Source organism: Piliocolobus tephrosceles, chromosome 5 (genome assembly GCF_002776525.5).
Source record: "Piliocolobus tephrosceles isolate RC106 chromosome 5, ASM277652v3, whole genome shotgun sequence".
Taxonomy (NCBI): Eukaryota; Metazoa; Chordata; class Mammalia; order Primates; family Cercopithecidae; genus Piliocolobus; species Piliocolobus tephrosceles.
The window spans coordinates 56,095,294-56,113,503 of record NC_045438.1 but is presented as its reverse complement, the minus strand read 5'-3'; the positions used below and the strand labels follow the sequence as shown (position 1 = coordinate 56,113,503).

General features: G+C 43.2%; 1 protein-coding gene across 1 annotated transcript in view; it reads right to left on the bottom strand.

Annotated features, from left to right (window-relative positions):
- TIAM2 (TIAM Rac1 associated GEF 2) overlaps positions 1-10,739 on the bottom strand; it is a 541,563-nt gene extending 530,824 nt beyond the window's left edge. Inside the window, 2 exon segments of the mRNA XM_023206084.3 lie at positions 2,128-2,190; positions 10,167-10,739. Of these exon segments, the coding sequence (XP_023061852.2) occupies positions 2,128-2,190; positions 10,167-10,196 (93 nt within the window). The 5' untranslated portion in view covers positions 10,197-10,739.
- Positions 10,740-18,210: the final 7,471 nt, after the last annotated feature.

Here is an 18,210-nt window from a genome sequence, read left to right as displayed (position 1 = left end):
GCGCACATCACCACGCCTGGCTAATTTTTATATTTTTAGTAGAGACGGGGTTTCAACATGTTGGCCAGGCTGGTCTCAAACTCCTGACCTCGTGATCCACCCACCGTGGCCTCCCAAACTGCTGGGATTACAGGCAAGAGCCACTGTGCCCAGCAAAGTGGTAACTTCTAATAAATGTTTGGCAAATTAAAAGCACTTCAAAAATATATAAGACAGATTTTTGTCATCATAGTGAGCAGTTGTTACAGAAACTAGACATTTGCTACATCATATTTTGATTTGTAAAAAACAAAATTCAAAACTCAAAGGGCAAAAAAGATTAAAAAAATTTTTTTTACTCCATAAGATTTTACTCATATATTTAAAATATTTCAACAAATTCAAACACTTAATAGTCTATTTTTTCTTAACCATAAGACTTTATGGTATCAAAAACACTGCTAGATCAAAGAAAGCCATTAACTAGGACTTGGTCAACCTTTGAGACATTGATCACTGTACAGAAATCTTTATATTATTTCCCAAGTTCTACACACTAAAGTACATGGCAAAGTATTTTGTCTTTCTTTGATAAGTTACTCAAATAAACCCTGAGAAATCACACCAAATTCAGAAAATATTTATAAAAGGGACATCAATTTTCTCAGATACTTAAATGTTTGCTTTAAAAATGAAAATACTTATTAGTTTATTATTCTAAATTCATAAGGCTTTGGTCTCCACTTAACAATAGTTGCTTTTTAAAATCATATGCATGTGGAGACTAATGATTCTCGCTGACAAAACATCCTTAAATCTGTATAATAGTTGATTCCAAAATATCAAATGGAGATTTTAAAACATATATAACAGACAATTTTGTATAAAACTTAATGTAGCTAGTCATATTTTCCCATTGTTTGAAAAATCATTTAACTAAGTCTACCTGCTCAGTCTCTATTTTGAGTAGTGGACAGGCAATCTGAACTCTAAGAGGCAAAATGCTAAGAACAGATCAGGCTGCAACCAACATAGTCCTTAGCAAAGAAGCAATGCTGGAGTCAGTAGTGCCTGCACAGCCTCTCCAGCTCTGCAGCAAGTTCAATACATAAACTGGTAACAAGACAAAAGGAAAAGGATCACAACAACACAGGCTCCAAAAGGGCATGATTTTTGCTTGTCTGGTTTGCCACTATAACCCAGGAGATGGAAAAAAAATCCCTAGGCCACAATACATGCTCATTAAATATTAGTTACATGCATAAACAAATTAAAGAATGAAATCCTAGGTCTTTCAAGTCAATCAATATAAATTACATTAAGTTGCAGAATTATTTTAAAAACAAATTTGGCATACATCAACTTAACAGTCAAAATTGTCTTTAGAGAACATGAGCAAGCAACCTAGTCCCCATTCTGACTAAATAAATAAATGTCAAAGTTCCTGAGACTTTTCCTGACCTATAGTAGGTATTTTAATACATTTACATAGCATTCCTTAAGTTTAAAGGATGGCTGTATCAGAAACTCTTATAAAACAAAATTAGACGAAACAAATGCATATAATCAAAATCAGAAAAAGCAAATGCATCATGTTTACCATCAAATATGAGACAGAATCCATTTAGGTAAGAAATCACAAGCTATAAAAACAGTTCTCATCAGCATTTATTTCTCATAACCAATAGTACCTCTACCACAATCTGCTGCCTCTATAATTAGAAAATCAAAATTTCAATTTAGTCTGTTTATTCCTACAGCATATACGTCAATAATCTGTCATTTTATAGTTCAAAGAAATTCTTCAAAAGGTACATTATTAAATTAAGAGGTCTGCAATTCACTCAAATGGTTCTATTTCTTTTGTAAAATCACATGGAGCAGAATAGAAGTAAACACAACAAAAGTTTACACATGACTTATGCTCACTATTGAGCATAAAATTTTTTCTCCAATTAACCTATTTTTTGTGAAGCAATTCAACTTATTCCCTAGACGCTCTCTTTTAAGACTACCAATCTATTCTAAGTGACAAACTTCATTCTGCTTCTCAAGTACTAACCATATAATCAAATATACTATTCCACTACCAATTGAAACCTAACATATTCCAAAGGGCCTGCCTTATGTGGGTTATCATCATCTTACTATGCTTCTTGTGTCCATGCTGCTGGAAAAGCAGTCTGTACAAGCAGGAGTAGAGGCACAATCCTGAGAGAGAGGAGTAGAGAAAGATGTTGAGAAAACAAAACCAGACAAAATGAGCTCACTTAAAATTTCAGGAGCTCAGCCAGTGTTCAAGGTCAAGGTTGATTACATTCTTTCACACCATTATGAGTTAGAAGTTGTCCAAAACAGCATAACTGGCCTTAGAAACAGGTATATGAAATTGTACATACAAGTAGTAATATTATCACTAATTCTAAGCCACCTATACCCCTTCTGAAAAAGAAGCAAACAGGCCAGGCGGTGGCTCACACCTGTAATCCCAGCACTTTGGCATGCTGAGGTGGGCGGATCACTTGAGGTCAGGAGTTCGAGATCAGCCTGGTCAACATGGTGAAACCCCGCTTCTACTAAAAATACAAAAATTAGCCGGGTGTGGTGATACATGCCTGTAATTCCAGCTACTGGGGAGGCTAAGGCAGGAGAATTGCTTGAACCCAGGAGGCGGAGGTTGCAGTCAACCGAGATCACGCCTCTGCACTCCAGCCTGGGCGAAGAAGCAAGACTCCGTCTCAAAAAAACAGCAAGCAAATGATCACAGAATATGACTCTTTAGGACACTGGGGCTATAAAGTCCCCTAAATGTTAATCAAAATTACTGTAACAAACTCAATGCTAGTCTAGAATGAAATAACTGAACTCCACGAAACATGCATTTCCATCGTGCCCAAAATTTTTTTATATTTAATGATGCATATTTAACACTCTCAAATCATGCAGTCTCTCAAAACCATGATCAGTTTCAATTATCCTTGTATTCTATTTTTAATGTAAGAAAAAAACTTCTACATGTCATTTCAAATAGAAAAACAGAGCAAAATCAGACATGAAAATAACATAATTACTAGACAACATAAAACTCACAATGGATTTAAACTAACTGGAATCTTCAATGGACTAGTCCCCTCCCCAATTCTCCTCAACAAAGTAATAACCAGATGTTCAGAAATGTTAACTACCTTGGCCAAGGTCATTTAGCTACCTAGGATTGCATCCATTCATTCAAAAAATCTTTACTTAGCGGCCGGGCACGGTAGCACACGCCTATAATACCAACACTTTGAGAGATCAAGGTGGGTGGATCTCTTGAGACCAGTTCTACACCAGCCTACCAGCCTGGGCAACATGGCAAGACCCCATCTCTATTCAAAACACAAAAATTACCCAGGCATGGAGGTGAATGCCTGTGGTCCCAGCTACTCACGAGGCTGTGGGAGAAATGCCTGAGGCAGAGGTTGCAGTGGGCCCTGATGGCACCACTGCCCTCGAGCCTGGATGACAGAGCAAGGCCCAGTCTCCAAAAAAAAAAAAAAAAAAATCTTTACTTTACATATATACTGTGTATTAGGATACTGTGCTATGAACCAAGGACACGAAACAAAGGAAATATAGTCACTGTCCTCATAGAGCTTATCGTCTAGTGGTAAAGACTACTAAAATTACTTAAAATTGCTATGATCACTGGAAGAAAAAGCACAGTGTTTTAAGACAGTTTAACAGGAGACCTAAATCAGTGATTCTGAACCAGGGTCACCATGACCCACAAGAAAAATTCAGCAACGTCTGGAAACATTTTTGGCTGTCATAATTGTGGAGGGTGCTAGTGGCATCTAATGCATAGAGGCCAGGGATGCTGTAAACATCCTGGAATGCATAGCACTGCTCCCCAAGCAAACAATAGTTCCCAAAATATTTAGATCTTGGGTTCTCATATGAGCAGAAACGGGTTAGTGAAAGACTTCCTTCCTTTATAACACTAAGTATGCTACATCTTTAAAGGACTTTCACAAGGTAAAAAGAAAAAAACACAGCCTGACTGACAGAATTAACCAGAACTCCCACTAGAAAATGATAATGGGAAAGGAAAAGCAGAGACACATTCCCTGGTAGATGAAAATAAAAGACAAATGCAGTGTTTTATAGCTGCTTCCCACAAATTCCCTGTCCTAAACTATCGACAAAGGAAAAACATACAAACTAAAACCAAATTTCACGTTTGTATTATGCCCTCTGCCTTTTCTACTTTTCTCTACTAACCCATGTCTACTACCAGATGTTGGTGAAATTATAAAAAGTCCTGTAGTTAGACAAAATACCCACACTGAATACAAAATTGGAAGCAAAATAAAATGGAGATGGGAGCTCACTTTATAGAACAGAAAAATGTAGTGGATATTAAACTGATTATGGAAAGCCTGCATCCTGGAACAGTTTAAAGATTCATCTATCCGAAAGGATCCCAAAAACAAAAAAATACTAAGAATTTAGGTATCCTAAATACAATTAAAGGTAACAGAATCCTCTAAATTTATGAACTAAGGTAAATCCAGAAATTAAACTGAAATTACTCTTCTGACATATCTCAAACCTACATATTCGGTCCTACATCTTCCCACTCAGCCTATTCAGAGCAGCAAGAGAAACAGATCATGGGGGAAAGGCTACATTGTAATACACTAGCAATACAAAGGACCTGAAAAAAATAGATCACTTTAATAGATCATTTTATTATTTTAAAGATTTACTGTTAACTTTTTTGAAGTGTGATTAATGGTAAAGGGACTGTGTGTGTTTGTTTGAAGTACTTAAAATTTAAAAGAATCTGGCCAGGACAGTGGCCCACACCTGTAATCCCAGTACTTTGGGAGGTCAACGCAGCAGCATCATTAAAGGCCAGGAGTTCAAGAACAGCCTGGACATATTGACACCCCCCCCCCAACCCCTACAAAAAATTTAAAAATTAGGTGTGCATAGTGGCACATGCCTGTAGTCCTGGTTACTCAGGAGGCTGAAGCAGGAAGATCACTTGAGCCCAGGAGTTCGAGGTTACAGTAAGCTATGATCCTGCCCTTGCACTCTCTAGCCTGGGCAAGAGAGACTCAGTCTTAAACAACAACAGTCTGCTATGTTTTAAAATGCCCTCTCGAACTAAAGGAAAGAATGGGTTGTGCACTTGCCACTGTCTCACGACCCCTTTTCAAAGAAACAAAAAAGGAAACAAAAAAATAGAACAAGATCCTACCAGAATGACCTCCAAACAGTGATCATTCTTAAATACTGAGTATAGATATGCAGCTCACATAAAACTGCTGCATTCCAGCAATCAATGCAGTCCCAAAGTAATCCACAGATTTAGGCAGTTCAATCTGTGACCCTTTTCACTAGGAAGAAATGCTAAATCATTACAAGTGCCACCATCTTAGAGCAGCAGCAACTGCAATAGCTTGCACTGGTAATTCTCTTACGGTTAACTGTTCACCCACTGACTCTGAGGAAATCTTGTATTCTAACCTGAACTTCAGTCTTTCATCATTTCAGAATTGAAAGTAGTGGTCATGGGATTAAACTTTCATCACAGGGATGATGTTTAAATAGAAATTATTTTTCTCCCACAAAATTAGCACAGGGGCCACTTAAAAAAAATAAATTCTTGAGCCTAAATATCATTTAACTCGTGATAAGAGAAATTTACCACATAATTCCTGCACAATTAAAGGATCTTCTGACACACTAATTTTTAACGCAGAAGTGAAAGGTCAATTCCTTTGAGAAATTATGGTAGGGTGGGTAGACATCACAAAAAGAACTCATACATGTCTTGCATGAAGTCTGGGATTTTCATAGCTGAAACTCATCCACAGTTTGCAGATTAAAAATCTATATTATCAGGGTTTTCTGAGGGTTTTTTTGTTTGTTTGTTTGTTTGTTTTGAAGCAGAATCTCACACTGTTGCCCAGGCTAGAGTGCAGTGGCTATTCACAGGAGCAGTAATTGCACTCTGCAGCCTCGAACTCCTGAGCTCAACAGATCCTCCCGCCTCAGCCTTCCAAGTAGCTAGGACTACAGACACACACCCACAATTCACAAAAATCTATATTCTTAAAGTCTCTGGCATCTTCCTGTTTTCAAACCAATGATCTCCACAAAATTAAAAGATGAGGGTGATAAAATTCAGTCTGGAAAAACCTGAGCCTTAGCAAGTCATAAAAGGTAAGTATTTCATATTTTAAACATTTAATTTGGGGCAGGCACCATGGCTTAGATCTGTAATCCCAGCACTTTGGGAGGGGAGGTGGGCAGACCACCTGAGCTCAGGAGTTCAAGACCAGCCGGGGCAACATGGCGAAACCCTGTCTCTACAAACAAAACAAAATAAAAAACAATTAGCTCGGAGTGGTGACCTGCTGACAGCAAGTACCTGTCTCAATTTTTTTGATTCAGGGTTGCACTGTTGCCCGGGCCAGAGTGTAGTGGTGCAGCTCGGTGCAGCCTCCTCGTTCCTGGCTCATGAGATCCTCCCACCTCAGCACCTGCCCCCTCCTTTACACCCCTTCACCCAAGTTGGGACTACAGGCATGTGCCACCATGACCAGCTAATTTGTGTTGTTGTTGTTTTGTAGAGATAGGAGTTTCGCCATGCTGGCCAGGCTAGTGTGGAACTCCTGAGCTCAAGTCATCTGCCCACTTTGGCCTCCCAAAGTGCTGGGATTACAGGCATGACCCATGGAGTCCAGCCTATTTTAAATATTTTAAGGTGAAGTATCAAAATATCTTATTGACAAACATTTCTGATTATTCTTAGAGCTAAATTTTGATTCCTTACAAAGCAAATGGAATTAACAATTCAATGTTTCAAAGATACCTTTAAATTTAGCAGAGAAAGTTGTGATGGATTAAGCCCAAAGATAAACACCTTTAAAAGCCAAATTGACTATAAGCATCGAAAACATCCTTTTCTCCTAATCCTGTTAACTAGAATTCCTTTTTAATTTTTGTAATTTGTAACACATAATTTAATGGAAAACAATCATTACTGAACTACTCAGCATATGCTTATTTGCAGTAACAAAATGTTTACTACACATTAGCAAATATTACAACATTCACAGAAACTGCATTCAAAATAAAAAACAGTATTATGTATTGTTTGTGTTTAAACAAAAAAAAAGTATTTTTCTGAATCTTCTTCAAATATATTTCCCTTCCTCAACTCTCTGACTCCGTACTGCTATTTTTAAGCTAACCTCACTTTGAAACATGGTGAAGCTAGAGCATATAAATAAGGAAGTTGCAAGACTTAAGTTCTTTGAAATCCATAAGGGGAAAGGGGAGAGTGCTACATACACTAAAATGCGACTACCAAAAACCTCGAATTCCTGTAAAATGAGAAAACAGGTGAAACACCTATCTAAACATGTAAATGTTAGGCCCTCTTATCCTTACTTAATATTAAAATGAAAAACTGGCATTAACATTTCTTCCTTACTGTGACCAACCACAGTGCACTAAACACTTGTTCACATCTAATATTTGGGAGCTACTGTTTAAAACGTCATGGATGGGCCGGGCACTGTGGCTCATGCCTATAATCCCAGCACTTTGGGAGGCCAAGGCAGGTGCATGACCTGAGGTCAGGAGTTCAAGACCAGCCTGGCCAACATGATGAAACCTCATCTCCACTAAAAATACAAAAAATTGGCTGGGCGTGGTGGCAGGCGCCTGTAATCCCAGCTACTCCAGAGGCTGAAGCAGGAGAATCGCTTGAACCCAGGAGGTGGAGGCTTCAGGGAGCCAAGATCTCACCATTGCACTCCATGGAGTCTGGGCAACAAGAGCAAAACTCCATCTCAAAAAAAAAAAAATGTCTTGGATGGCCCTTTGAGGGGGAGGACCACATTACTAGGAACCCCCTCAAAGACAGATACTCATCAAAGTGTGTGGGGGGAGGGGGTGGCGGGAGGAATTAAATCCAATGATGGCAACAAAAAAATAAAATAGTAACACCCCAGGCGTGGTGGCTCACATCTATCATCCCAGCACTTTGGGAAGCCAGGTGAAAGGATCGCTTGGGCCCAGGAGTTCAAGACCAGCCTGGGCAACATAACAAGTCCTCCTCTCTATAAAAAAATAAAATCGGTGGGCATGGTGGCTCTGGCCTGTAATCTCAGCTACTTGGGGGGCTGAGGTGAGAGGAGGACCCCTTGGGCCTGGGAGGCAAATGTTGCAGTGAGCCAAGATCACACCAGTGCACTCCAGCCTGGGTGACAGAATGAGACTCCTTCTCAAAAAAAGAAAGATAGCTATGAAAAAAATGAAACACCAGGCACGGTGGCTCACGCCCATAATCCCAGTACTTGGGGGAGGACGCGGCGGGCCGATCACTTGAGGTCAGGAATTTGAGAACAGCCTGGCCAACATGGTGAAATCCTGTCTCTACCAAAAATACAAAAATTAGTCGGGCGTGGTGATGCACGCAGGTAATCACAGCTACTCGGGAGGCTAAGACAGGAGAATCGCTTGAAACTGGGAAGTGGAGGCTACAGTGAGCTGAGATGGTGCCACTCCAGCGTGGGTAACAAGAGCGAGACTCCATCTCAAAAAAAAAAAAAGAAGATGATTCCCAAGTGCATTGCTCTAATTTATCAATGTTAAAAATAAAAAATGTAGTATTAAAAAAGAAAATGCTTTCCAAAAAAAGTTATATATCACTGTTTTCTAAAACAGCCCAAATATTATCTACCGTTTGGCCTCTCTAAGATTTATTTTTAAAGAAATTGAAACAACATAAAATTACGCAACGGCATTTAAAAGTACTGTCCTATTTGGGCCGCCAAAACAAAAAGCTAGTATTTTAAGACATAAATATTAAAGATACTCTTTAACAATCATAGTATTTTAATAAAGTATTCGCATTTCAACAGTTCGTAAAATTTATGCTAATTTACTTAGCAGCATAATTACACTTTTTCTTTTTTTTTTGTTTTGTAGACAGAGTCTCACTCTGTCACTGGGCTGGATTGCAGTGGCGCCGATCTGGGCTCACTGCAACCTCCGCCTCCCAGGTTCAAGCGCTTCTCCTGCCTCAGCCTCCTAAGTAACTGGGATTACAGGCGCCCACCACTACGCCCAGCTAATTTTTTGTTTTTAGTAGAGACAGGGTTTCGCCACGTTAGCCAGGCTGGTCTTGAACTCCTGACCTTGTGGCTGGCCTGCCTCGGCCTCCCAAAGTGCTGGGATTACAGCCGTGAGCCACTGTTCCCTGGCATAATTACACTTTCTAAGGCCTACGGGTAGGGATACTAATGCTGACTGTGCAGATGTGTACTTGCTATGTTTAATGTTTACATTAAGGCATACTGAAGTCGGAGTTTAAAAAGAAATTGAATACATCTTACCAAAACCTGTCTTCTTCCAGACTAGTAAATTCAACTACACTGTGAAAACTGGAATATGCTTTTTAAAATCTCATTTGACACGTGAATAAGCCAGCAAGAAATGTTTCCCCCAGAATCTTCCATCTCTCGATGCACAGATCTCTCCCTACCATTTGTCCTTATGTCGTGATGGATTAGAAGAGGAGGGAGTAAAAATAGAAGATACCGCAGAATAACCTTTGCCTGTCTACAAATCATCCAATTAGCTCAAGTCCCTAGCTGGGAGGTTACCTAGTCAACAATGTCTCAATTATAAACATTACGTGTAACGTGACCACAGATCAACACCCCGTAGGTTCATTTCCCCCACAGCCCCCAATCGGTGTCAGCCTCAATGAGGACCCGGGAAGGTCTGGAGAGTGACGTCCAGCGTCCACTTAAATCCTCAAAGGCCCAGGAAGGAGGTGGGCGGGCCAAGCCTCGGAGGAACTGACCTCGAGGGACCAGTCGGGAGTCTCCGGGGGAGGGCCCAACCGGGTCTTTCCCTCCAAGCCCGCAGCCATTCCATAGGGCGCCGGAGACGCCAGAACCTCCCTCCGCCCCAGGGCGGCCCTCCCCCAACCCTCCTCCCGGACCCGGGGGAGGGGCACCCAGAGGAGAAACACCCCTCCCCCACGGGCACTGCTAGGCCACCGCTCACCCCACCCTTAAAAACCCGCAGGCCCGCGCCCACCCTCCGGGCCCCGGCCAAGACCCGAGGTGGGGGCGGTGCGGGCAGGAGCAGGGGAGCCGGGCTGCCATACCAACCTCGCTATTGAAGGTCTTCACGGCCTCCATGTTGTCGCTGCGGAGGCCCCGAGCCCGGCGGCGGAAGAGGCGGCGGCCACTGCACTGGGTGGGGAGAGCGAGACGCGGGCTGCTGCGTGGCCGCGAGGAGGGGGCGCTGGCGGGAGAGCGGGCCGCTGCGACCTCGGGGCGGAGTGGAAGGGCACGCGCTGGCGGGGAAGGGCTCCCTCAGCGGCAGCGCGGCCCCGGCATGGCCGCTAGGGCGGGGGGTAGCGCCGTTCTAGGGAACAGAGGCGCTGCCGGGGCGGGTCGGCGGCGGGCGGGGGGAGGGGCTGGGCCGCGGCGCCTTCTCCGCCCCGCTCCGTCTGGGTCCCCCTCCCTCTAGCCCCGTCCCCTACACTCTCCACCCCCTTCTTCCCCTTCCTCCGACGGGCTCCTCTTTCACCTCCCTGCCGCTCGGGCCGCAGGAACCAGCCCCGTTCGGCGAAGACAGAGGAGGAAGCGCTGGCAGCAGCGGCTGCGGCATCCAATATGGCGGACTCGAGTCGGGCCGCGCAGCTCGGGGATCCGCGACGCCGGCCAGCGCGCCCCCTGGCGACTGGACCGTGTGAGCCCCGGCGGCCGCGCGGAAACCATCGAGCGGGCTGGGGCCAGAGCGTCGCCGCCCGGAGGCCGGGCTGGGCTCCGCTGCGTTTGCCTTGCCCCCTGGGCCGCCCGCGCCTCGCCACCTCCTCGCGGACGCGGGAACGAGCGCTGCGGCATCTCGGGGAACGCCGTGGCGGGTTTGTACCGCGGGAGGAGGCAGCTCCAAAGCGCGGCTCTAAGAAGAGCCTAAACGTGCCCAAGAAGCGGCAAGTTTAGGAAATGTGCGCATTTCCCTTGTTTCCCGGTGGATTGGTCCTTTTGCACAAGCGGCAGGGTTTGGTTGCTTTTCAGAACTTTACTGGACAGCGCCCTAAATATCCGCAGCCCCCGCCAAGAAAAAGTTCCTGGTCATGTATTTAGTGACTGAACTCAAGCGTTTTAATTGTACGGGGAGGGAACATTAGAAACCAAAACGTTGGATCCGGGTTGGGGCAGACGGACGGCGAGGGAAGCAGGCATGCAGCAGCTCCTTGCAGGAAATGCTGGCTGCATAGGATCCAGGGACTGGAGTGGCACAATGAGTCCGTTTGTCTGCAAGGCGGGAAGGGGACCCTAGAATGCAGAACACTTGAATAGGTGAAAAGGGAACCCGTCTGTTTCGGAAGATGAATTGTTCTAAAGGAATTTTGCCCTAGGATACTTGGAGTAACGGTAAATACGGTATTTCTTAAATGGATTAGGCGATGCTGCTAGTAAAAAGCCTTCTCTCTCGTGCAGCGCAAAATAAGGTACCAATTTAAAAATATTTATTGATGTTAAAAGATACGGATGTATCGTGGAATCCCGAACACTGCTGTCCTCTTGTTGAAAGTCATTTTTCAACAGTCACTCCCAAATTCACTCGGAGAGAGGAACGTGAGGGCAGAATCCTACTTTTGGAGAGTTTAGGAATCAAGGTAGTTCCTAAGAGCTATGCCCAGAACTCCGTGAAACTGAGAAAGTAAGGCCCTTCTTGAGGTTTCAGAGCCTTCACTCTACTTCATTGGCAGCTTTAGTATAGGGGCTGGCTACTGAGAATTTAACAGGGATAACTCACTTGCTTTTATTTTTACTTTCAAAATCTCAAATTCTGTCACAGATTTCTCCACCGCCTCCCATCTTCAGGCCTAGCCATGATCTTTTACCGACACTTGAAGTAGCCTCCTAGCTGGTCCCTTGCTTGTCTTCCTACAGTTCATTTCTAGACAGTAGCCGAGGGATGTTTTTCTTAGATAAATCAGATCAGGTCACTCCCTTACTTAAGTCCCTTTGCCCATCTGATATCCTCATAACCTCTCACCATGGCCTGAAGGCCCAGCCCAGCCTGCCGCAGCTCACACCTTCCTTTGCTCCCTGGCTCTCCTCCTGCTACACTGGCCTTTCTGTTACCTGACAACAAGCAGTGTTTTCCTAGGTAGGACGATTGTGTCCCTTCCCACAGGGTGCTGTTGCTTTTGTCCTTTCCATAGTTGACTCCTCCTCCTTCGGTCTTCCTGAAAGAGGTCTCCTAATCACTCCGTCTAAAGGAGCATTTTCTGTGGCTTGAGAAAGTACTGCACTCAGTTCTGTGCGTGCCAGGTTCTCACTATCAAAAGTCACTGCTTTGAAGCCGAGTGTGGTGGCTCTCACCTGTAATCTCAGTACTTTGGGAGGCCAAGGCGGGTGGATCACCTGAGGTTAGGAGTTCGAGACCAGCCTGGAAAACATAGTGAAACCCCGTCTATACTAAAAATAAAAAAAGAAAAGCCAGGCGTGGTGGCACGCGCCTGTAGTCTCAGCTACTGGGGAGGCTGAGGCAGGACATTCGCTTGAACCCGGGAGGTGGAGGTTGCAGCCTGCCGAGATCACGCGACTGCACTCCAGCCTGGGCAACAAGAGTGAAGCTCTGTCTCAAAAAGAGAAACAAAAAGAAAAGAAAGAAAAAAAAAAAGGTGCTGCTTTGGCCTGTGAGGGATTATTTATTCGGTCATACATGAAATGAATGTTGATAGAATTACTTAGGCCTGAGAAATTAAAATGCAATACAAGCTAAAGGATAAAATCAGTGGTTAACATACTTCACAATTTGATTTAATAAAGCTTCCACATTCAGAATGGTAACAGAGGGCATAGTTTGATCAGGGGAAGCAGGGGGGTAAGATCCAGAGAGCAACCTAAACACAATGTGTTTTTTTTTTTTTGAGACGGAGTGTCTCTCTGTCTCCAGGCTGGAGTGCAGTGGCGTGATCTTGGCTCACTGCAACTTCCGCCTTCTGGGTTCAAGCGATTCTCATGCCTCAGCCTCCCGAGTAGCTGGGATTACAGGCTTCTGCCACCACACCCAGCTAATTTTTGTATTTTTAGTAGAGACAGGGTTTCACCATGTTGGCCAGGATGGTCTTGATCTCCTGACCTTGTGATCCCCCTGCTTTGGCCTCCCAAAGTGCTGGGATTACAGCAGTGCCCAGCGTTTTTGTTTTTGTTTTTGTTTTTTTGAGAGAGAGTTTTGCTCTTGTCGCCCAGGCTGGAGTGCAATGACATGATCTTGGCTCACTATAACCTCCGTCTTCCGGGTTCAAGCGATTCTCCTGCCTTAGCCTCCAGAGTAGCTAGGACTACAGGCAACTGACTTCACGCCTGGCTAATTTTTGTATTTTTAGTAGAGACGGGGTTTCACCATGTTAGCCAGACTGATCTGAAACTCCTGACCTCCGGTGATTCACCCTCCTCAGCCTCCCAAAGTGCTGGGATTACAGGCGTAAGCCACCTCACCCGGCCTAAACACAGTCTTAATATAAGAAGGCGATAAAGCAAGAGAAGGGTTAGAGGGGAGCCTGGGGATCCAGTGCAATGACTATATACAAAATTTATACACAACTACATATTTACAGAGTGTGAAAACAATACCCGTGTGTGTGTGTGTGTGTGTGTGTGTATGTTAGGATTCTGAATGCCAGTATAACCAGCCAATATGAGCTAGTTTAAGCACAAAAGAATAATTCATTATTACGATACAGGTTTTTCTCATGTGGTTCAAAAGTCAGAAATGTAGCTGAGTCCAAGGGAGGGACTTGAACCAAAATAGAAAACCTAAGAGGCAATGTAATCTCTGCTTATCTGTTTAATTTTTCTATTGCTTTACCCAATTCTCTGTTTTATCTAGTGGAATCTATTACTTTTGGTTTTATAGTTCTAGACTAGAGGACCTGAATGAAGACCTCTTCCTTGCCAGGTCCAAATTCCCAGGGGAAGAAATAAGGAATTTCATTGACCCAGCTTGGATTAGGTGACCATCACCAAGAAACTGAAGACCACTAATTTGGTTCTGAAAAGACTGATAGATTGAAATTGTGGTCAGGAGTACTCCAGTCATTGGAAGAGATATTTCATAATCTAAAGTTTCTGGTGTTCTCCTGTAAATGTTATCATCAGACTGTCCCTGAGGACTAAATAGTTTTTGGTAGTAGCTTATAGAAGTTAATTCAGTCATGGCCAAGAGGACCGAGTCAAAAATAGTCTAGAGCAGTAGTCACCATAGAACTTTCTGGGGTCATGGAAATGTTCTGAATCTGTGCTGCCCAATTCAGTAGCACTAGCCTTGTGTGGCTATTGTGCACTTGAAATATGGCTAGGGCAGCTGAGGAAGATAATTTCCAATTTAATTTTACTTTAATTGACTCATGTTTAAGTATGTGGCTAGTGGCTACCATATTGGAAAGCATAGGTATAGCTAGAGGGTACTCACTCCCATGGATAGGGCACTTCTTAGATAAGGGATAATTGTGAGGTAGTACTAAACAAACAAAAAAAAAAAACTTGTGAATTATTAGCTGTTAGAAGAAATAATATATGTTTATGAGGTACTTTTAAAATGGGGCAAAAACCTGGAGCATTGTCTAAATTAAAACTACTTCCCATCCAATTGGAAAAAAGAAAACTTAGGAAGCAAACATTCCAGAATGCTTAGTAAATTCGGGTATAAAGACAAATGAATTACTATACTACCAACAAAATGATTTTTAAAAGATTGTGGGAAACTATTTGGCCGTTCCTCAAAAAATTAATCATAGAATTGCCGTATGATCTAACAAGTTCACGTATGTGTATGTAGCCAAAAGAACTGAAAGCAGAGACTTGGACATGCATGTTCAGAACAGTGTTACTCACAATCATTAAAAGGTGGCAGCAACCCAAGTGTCCATTGATGGATGAATGGATAAACAAAATGTGGTACAATGGAATATTCAGCCTTAAAAATGAAGGAAATTCAAGGCCCAGCACGGTGGCTCACACCTGTTATCCCAACACTTTGGGAGGCCAAGACAGGCAGATCACCTGAGGTCAGGAGTTTGAGACCAGGCTAGCCAACATGGTGAAACCCCATCTCTACTAAAAATACAAAAATTAGCCAGAAGTGATGGTGCACTCCTGTAATCCCAGCTACTCGGGAGGCTGAGGCAGGAGAATCACTTGAACCTGGGAGGTGGAGGTTGCAATGAGTTGAGATCATGCCATTGCACTCCAGCCTGGGCGACAAGAGCAAAATTCCATCTCAAAAAAAAAAGAAGGAAATTCTGATACATACTATAACACAGTTTAACCTTGAAGACATTGTGCTAAGACAAAAAAAGCCAGTTACAAAAGAACAAGTACTGTATGATTCCACTTATATCAGGTACCTAGAATAGTCAAACTCAGAGAGACAGAAAGCAGAATGGTAGTTGCCAAGGGATGGGGGAGAGAGAAACCAGGAGTTGTTATTTAATAGGTACAGAACTTCAGGTTGGGAAAATGAAAATTTCTGGAGGTGGCTGGTGGTAATGGTTGAACGATAGTGTGAATGTACTTAATGCCATAGGGCTGTACACTTAAAAATGGTTAAAAATAAGTTTTATGTGTATTTAATCACAATTTTTCAAATTTAAAGAAATGGTTAGGACTAGAAGTATAAGAGAAATGTATATGATAGACTAAATACAAAGGCGTAGAAAACAAACAATGTATTTAGTTCTAAAAGTATGTATGTAAGGCCTGAAAATTATATGAAAAATAAAAATTGTATTAATATACTATGATTATGAGATTTTAAAAAAAATATTTTGTCCCTTTGTAATAATTCAGTAATTTTCTTTTTCTTTTTTTTTTTTTTTTTTGAGATGAAGTCTCGCTATGTCGCCCAGGCTGGAGTACAGTGGCGCGATCTTGGCTCACTGCAAGCTCCGCCTCCTGGGTTCATGCCATTCTCCCGCCTCAGCCTCCGAGTAGCTGGGACTACAGGCGCCTGCCACCACGTACGGCTAATTTTTTCTATTTTTAGTAGAGACGGGGTTTCACTGTGTTAGCCAGGATGGTCTCGATCTCCTGACCTCGTGATCCGCCCGTCTCGGCTTCCCAAAGTGCTGGGATTACAGGCTTGAGCCACCGCGCCTGGCAGTAATTTTCTATCTCATTTTTTTAAATGGGCACCATATGATTCACAAAGTCACCAAATTTGATACTGAAACCAGGCATCCTGAGAGAAGCATAAGATATTAAAAGTAAACATTTTACTTTTACCAACTTCATTTAAAGTAAGTAGGAATTTGGGGTTTGATAAGTCTTTTGTTGCCTGATAAAAGAGGGAGTTCTTGCTGGGTGCGGAGGCTCACGCCTGTAATCCCAGCACTTTGGGAGGCTGAGGTGCCTGGATCACAAGGTCAGGAGTTCGACACCAGCCTGGCCAACACAGTGAAACCCCCATCTCTACTAAAAAATACAAAAAATAAGCCAGGTGTGGTAGCAGGCACCTGGAATCCCAGCTATTTGGGAGGCTGAGGCAGGAGAATTGCTTGAACCCAGGAGGCGTAGGCTGCAGTGACCTGAGATCGTGCCATTGCACTCCAGCCTGGGCAAGTGTGAAACTCTGTCTCAAAAAAAAAAAAAAAATGGTTTGGACTGGCCAGGTGCAGTGGCTCATGCCTGTAATCCCAACATGTTGGGAGGCCAAGGCAGGTGGATCACCTGAGGTCAGGAGTTCAAGACCAGCCTGGCCAACATGACTAAACCCCATCTCTACTAAAAATACAAAAATTAGCCGGGCATGGTGACACATGCTTGTAATCCCAGCTACTCAGGAGGCTGAGGCAGGAGAATCACTTGAACTTGGTAGGTGGAGGTTGCAGTGAGCCAGGGTTGTGCCACTTTACTCCAGCCTGGGCAACAGAGCGAGACTCCAGCTCAAAAAAAAAAAAAAAAAAAAGGTCTGGACGTAATAATTTGATAACAGAACTATTAAGTATTGAGACCAGCCATGGCAAAAACTGAGATACTAAGGGCACTGTTACCCAGAAAGTTTGAGAACCTCTGGGTTAAGATTTTGTATTATTGGTTTTTTTTTTTTTTCTTCTGCTTTTAATATGAAGACACTACAGAGCTACATAAAGCTTTTAAAAGCAGCTGTTAAAAAGCACATACAGGGCCGACATGGTGCTCACACCTGTAGTCCCAGTACTTGGGGAGGATGAGGCAAGAGAATTGCTTGAGTTCCGGAGTTTGAAACCAGCCTGGGCAACACGGTGAAACCCCGTCTCTACAAAAAATACAGAAATTAGCCGAGCATGGTGGCACACACCTATAGTCCTAGCTACTCAGGAAGCTGAGGCAGGAGGATTACTTGAGCCCAGGAGTTTAAGGCTGCAGTGAGCTGTGATCACGCCACTGCAATCCAGCCCAGCTGACAACTGAGACACTGCATTTTAAAAAAGCATATACCAGCCGGCATGGTGGCTCACACCTATAACCCAGCACTTTGGGAGGCCGAGGTGGGCGGATCACCTGAGGTCAGGAGTTCGAGACCAGCCTGGCCAACATAGTAAAACCTTGTCTCCACTAAATGTTCTAAAAGTAGCTGGGCAGGGTGGCGGGTGCCTGTAATCCCAGGTACTCAGGAGGCTGAGGCAGGAGAATCACTTGAACCCAGGAGGCGGGGGTTGCAGTGAGACGAGATGGTGCCATTGCACTCCATTCCAGCCTGGGCAACAAGAGTGAGACTCCATGTCAAAAAGAAACATATACCTTACCACCTTGCCATTTTTGTTTTGATTTATTTTAAAAGATTTGTAGACAAGAATGGATTAGTAATTACCAAGAGTTATAAAAGAGAATTGAGTGTGGACATTGAAAGAATTAGGATTTGAAGCACAAAATGATGGTGAAATGGAACCTAATCTTATCTGCAGGGTCAGGACACCCCGCATAGTCTTTAGGATCTACAATCATGGCCCTCTTAACTCGCGGGGACAGTTGACACCGTAAAATGATAGATTTCTGGAAGAATGGCAGACCAGAGTTCCTAAATACTTGTGTTGTATAACTATCAATACTAATTAAAATAGTTACCTTTTTTTGTACTTTTTCTTGTTTGTTTGGCTTTTGTTTTCATGTCCATCCTAGTGGATGAAAAAAGGCATCTCATTGAGTTTTG